This window comes from Palaemon carinicauda, chromosome 8 (genome assembly GCF_036898095.1).
Source record: "Palaemon carinicauda isolate YSFRI2023 chromosome 8, ASM3689809v2, whole genome shotgun sequence".
Lineage (NCBI taxonomy): Eukaryota > Metazoa > Arthropoda > Malacostraca > Decapoda > Palaemonidae > Palaemon > Palaemon carinicauda.
This window is the reverse complement of record NC_090732.1, coordinates 49177016-49182015: the sequence shown is the minus strand read 5'-3', so window position 1 is coordinate 49182015 and position 5000 is coordinate 49177016. Positions and strand designations below refer to the sequence as shown.

At 36.6% G+C, this 5000-nt stretch overlaps 1 protein-coding gene across 2 annotated transcripts in view; it reads left to right on the top strand.

The window, feature by feature from the left end:
- Positions 1–5000, top strand: part of LOC137644885 (trypsin-1-like) — a 19722-nt gene that overhangs the window by 5585 nt on the left and 9137 nt on the right. Inside the window, exon 4 of one of the 2 annotated variants that reach the window (XM_068377766.1) lies at positions 168–992. The exons of the other annotated variant lie outside the window; for it this stretch is intronic. Coding sequence (XP_068233867.1) covers positions 168–961 — 794 coding nt within the window. The 3' untranslated portion in view covers positions 962–992. Of the gene's footprint in view, positions 1–167; positions 993–5000 lie in introns of those variants that run through there. 2 annotated transcript variants of the gene reach the window in all.

Sequence of the window (5000 nt, the reverse complement as noted above, 5' to 3'; positions counted from 1 at the left end):
TAACTTTTCTCCTGAGAAAAATATATAAAAAAATATCACAATTTGCTAAGTGTCAATTTTTCACACTTGCCTATCAGAGAATTATCTAAATTCCAGACAGAAATCTCATGAAGAAAGCTTTATATAAAAAAAAGTCACAATTTGCTAAAAGTATCAACTTTCCACAGATGTGCCATGGACCTGTGGAGAAACCAACCAGAAAATAATCGGTGGTCAGGAAGTCTCTCCCCAGAACAGATACCCATGGCACGTCGGTCTAAAAGACTACCTCATGGATGAATACTTCTGCGGAGGAACCCTTATCAACGATCGCTACGTCCTCACGGCTGGTCACTGCGCCTACGACCCCATGAAACAAGGAATCTTCAAGCCCAAGGACTTGAAGGTAGCTGTGGCTGACCACAATCAGCTCAGCGTTGAAGACGATATTCCGCGCGTCACTAAACTGCTGGAGGTTAAGAAAATTATAGTCCATAAGAACTATGATATTAACGGGTTAGATGAAGACATAGCCCTCGTCAGGCTGTCGAAGCCGTTAGATCTGACTGTTAACCACGCCGTCAAGCCCGTCTGCCTTCCTGTAAACAGACTAGAATCCTACGAAGGAAAGGATGCCGTCATCATAGGATGGGGTTACCTCGACGAAGACGTCCCTCTATCCTCTGATGTCCTTATGGAAGCCAAGGTTGTAATCGCCAGCGAGGAATGTCAGGATAAACTCTCCGATAAAATCACGGGGAATATGATTTGCGCTGGAACTCCTGACGGGAGCCAAGACGCCTGCAGCGGTGACTCTGGAGGATCTCTCGTTGTGAGGGAAGGGGGCAAGGTCACTCTAGTGGGCATTACTTCCTTTGGGTATGGGTGTGGAAGACCGGACACTCCAGGAGTGTATACGAGAGTGACCGAGTACCTCGACTGGATTTTGATAAACACAAAGGATGCTGTTTATTGTTCTTGATATACAACAAAGAGGAAGAGGAGAAGGAGGAAGAGAGGGAGAGGGAAGGAAGAGAGAGAGAGAGAGAGAGAGAGAGAGAGAGAGAGAGAGAGAGAGAGAGAGAGAGAGAGAGAGATGGAGAACGCTGGCCAGAAACATCGACCCCACATAAAAGTGGGAAGAGATGCAGACAAAGAAGAAGAAATGCTGAAAAATTAGACAGATATCCTCTACCCTATCTGAGGATAAACTTTACTGTGGTACTGAATATCCTTAACAGTTCCTAGACCTTTAAAGATAATTTACAAAAAGCATTTCATAAGTTCCGCTTTAGGGTGTACGAATATTCCCACAGCAAACACAGCAATAGTAGATCAGTCCAATTTAGTCTGTTTTCATATTGACATCCTTCTAAATACGATGTTTCCTCTCCTCACTGGGCTATTTTCCCCTGTTGGGGCCCTTGGGATTGTAGCATTCTGCCTTTTCCAACTAGAATTGTAGCTTTGCTAATAATAATAATAATAATAATAATGATAATAATAATAATAATAATAATAATCTCTATCTTGGTCTTCCTTTCTTACTTCTACCCCGAACTTCCATCAACATAATGTTCATCTCTTCATAATAATTTTAAAGGTTTAAAGGCCGTTCATGAATTGCAGAGGCAAGGGACAGTGACATTGCCCTATCAAGCAGAACAATCTTTAGATTGAACATACGTTCATATGATCAGAGCCCAAGCCCCCTCTCCACCCAAGCTAGGAACAAGGAGGGCCAGGCAATGGGTGCTGATGACTCAGCAGATATGCCTATAGGCTCCCCCAAACCCCTCCCATCCTTAGCTCACAAGAATGATAAAGTTGCAGCGACCAAAGTAACTAACATGTATGAGCGGGACTCGAACCCCAGTCTGGCGTTCCCCAGTCAGGGACGTTACCACATCGGCCACCACAACCCCTTACCATTTAAGCCTTCCCTCCTGTATTTTCTTTAATACCTTTGTTGATCCTCTTATATATTCATTTCGAATCCTACCCTCCTTTATTACACCAGAAATTCATCTCAACTTTCTCATTTCTTTTACATCCATCTTCTTCTGTCTTCCTCATACTTGCTCTCTCTTCTTCTCTTCATTGTCAGTGGAACCTTCTTGTTACAGAGAACTAAATATGTGGACTTCTAGTTGTTATTTATCTATAAGAACTATAACGAGAACATTCGTCTTCATTAACCTTGATGATATTTCAAATGAAGAACTAAAAATTTCTCAAACTTTTTTCAAACTAAAATTAAGTAACACATATTTATATAACTGTTCTATTTTTACAGTACTCCTGTATGTATACATACTCTTTTAAGGTATTTTTTTGGCAAAAATTCATATTGAAAAACCAGGCTGATATCTCAAATAAAAACCAGTAGAAATTTGTCAAAAATTTGTTTTCCAACTAAAATTAAGTAACACATGTATATACAATTTCTCTTTTCTAGTACTCCTCTATGCATACGTAATCTATAAAGTATTTTTTTGGCAAAAATTCATCTTCAAGAACCATGTTGATAACGAATAAAAAAAAAACACTAAAAATCTCAAAAAAAAACTTTTTTACCAACTAAAATTAAGTACCACAGACTTATATAAATTTATTTTCCAATACTCCTGTATGCATACATAATCTTTAAGGTATTTTTTTTTATCAAAATTCATCTTCAATACCCATGTTGATATATCAAATAAAAAAAAAACATTAAAAACCTCTCAAAAATATTTTCCAACTAATTAAGTAACAGATTTATATAAAAACCCCCTTTCTCTGTACTCCTGTAATCTATAATTATACATAACCTTTACGTATTCGTTTTGTCACCTGTGAATGAGCTTGGTTATACATTAGTATTGATTACAGTAATCTCTATCTGATAAACACACTTATTGGTGTGTCATTATTTATAATTACCATTTTTACATCCATTTGCACACGAAACTCACATCTCGTGAATAAGTCCAATTATCGAGACACTATTCATCCAAAGAGTTGTTTTTTATCATGATGTTAGAAGCCACAACTTTATTCTTGTATTATAGCAGTCATGCACATAATATGATATATATATATATATATATATATATATATATATATATATATATATATATATGTATATATATATATATATGTATTTATATATATTTATATATATATATATATATATTTATATATATATATATATATATATATATATATATATATATGTATTTATATATGTATGTATGTATGTATGTATATATATATATGTATATATACGTATATATATATATACGTATATATATATATATATATATATATATATATATATATATATATATATATATATATATATATATATAACATGTTTATAGGAAGACCAAAACACGCTAGCGAAAGGGCATGTCTGAGGCATTTGTCCTGCAGTGGACTAGTAACGGCTGATGATGATGTATAATATGTATGTAAATGTGCATGTGCATTTGCGTGTGTGTGTGTGTGTGTATGTGTGTTGTCAAATGGTAATAACTCAGGCTTCAGTACCCAGAATGGGCGAGTACTAACGGTTTTTTTTTTTTTTTTTTTTACTCCTATCATTGTATATGTAGCTTGGACTATTTTATTCACCCATTTCTTCTACAGCTCTATCATTCTCTTTATTTAAATTAAGATTTTACTTATTCAAGTTGAAATCCTTTTTTTATATCAAACTATCTCTTTAAATATTCCTGCTATAGGTTGAATGGCCTTCCCGGTTCCAGCACCGTGCCATATGGCCCAGATGTATAGATCTATTTTAGTAAGCTTATTCATAGGAGATAAATTAAGATAATACTTACCAGCTATTGGTCTAAGTGGGTAAACACTTGCGCCCTCTGTCTGACTCATTTTGAACATCATTTCACAGCTGTTGTAACATAAACAGCTGGATGAGCATCTACCTGTGCACAGACAAATGCGTCAGGTCTAAAGGCTACTCATGAATGGCAGAGACAAGGGACAGTGATATTGCCCTATCAAGCAGGACAGTGCCCTAGAGACTGATCATATTACATATGATCAGCGCCCAAGGCCCCCCCCCCCGAGCTAGGACCAAGGAGGGCCAGGCATTGGCTGCTGATAACTCAGCAGATAGACCTATAGGCTCTCCCAAACCCCTGCCCCCTATCCTTACCTCACAAGGATGATGTGGTTGCAGCGACTAAAGAAACTAACGAGTTTGAGCGGGACTCGAACCCCAGTCTGGCGATTACCAGTCAGGGACGTTACTACATCGGCTTCCAAATACTAGGTGGTTCTATGGTCAATTTTTGTTAGCGAGGCATATGTGCACCGACTCGCAGAGGTGCCCTTTTTAGCTCGGAAAATTTCCTAATAGCTGATTGGTCGGAAGTATTTTTGCCCGAATACCATCATTGTTTTCAAATGATTACCAAGTAATGTGAATCAAAACTTATTTACTAGTCTAAATTTCTCCTTTAGATATAGGTTTTGTCAATAAATAATGTTAAATAAATATAAAGTATCGTGATGGTAAATCTCAGTTGCCAGGTATTGCCAGATACCACTTACCTGGAAATGGCAATTTTCCGACTGATTGGGCTAGCTTTTGCAATATACGATCTCTAAGTCAAACGTAAACTGGGTGGGTGTTCAGGAATAACTTCATGATGCGATTTGCATATCAGGTAATAGATTAGACAGGGCACTTGCCACTCCTTGAATACTATTATGGGCTTCCACTGTCTTGGATTAGAGTTCTCTTGCTTGAGGGTACACTCGGGCACACTCTTCTATCTTATTTCTCTTCCTCTTGTTTTGTTTAAGTTTTTGTAGTTTATATAGGAAATGTTTATTTTAATATATATATATATATATATATATATATATATATACATACATATATATACATATACATACACACACACACACACACTAGCGTACGCGACCTGCCAATTGTAAAAAAAATTAAATATCCCAAACAACATCAAGTTTAATCACTTTTTTTTTTCAGTCAGGTCGGATTCGAA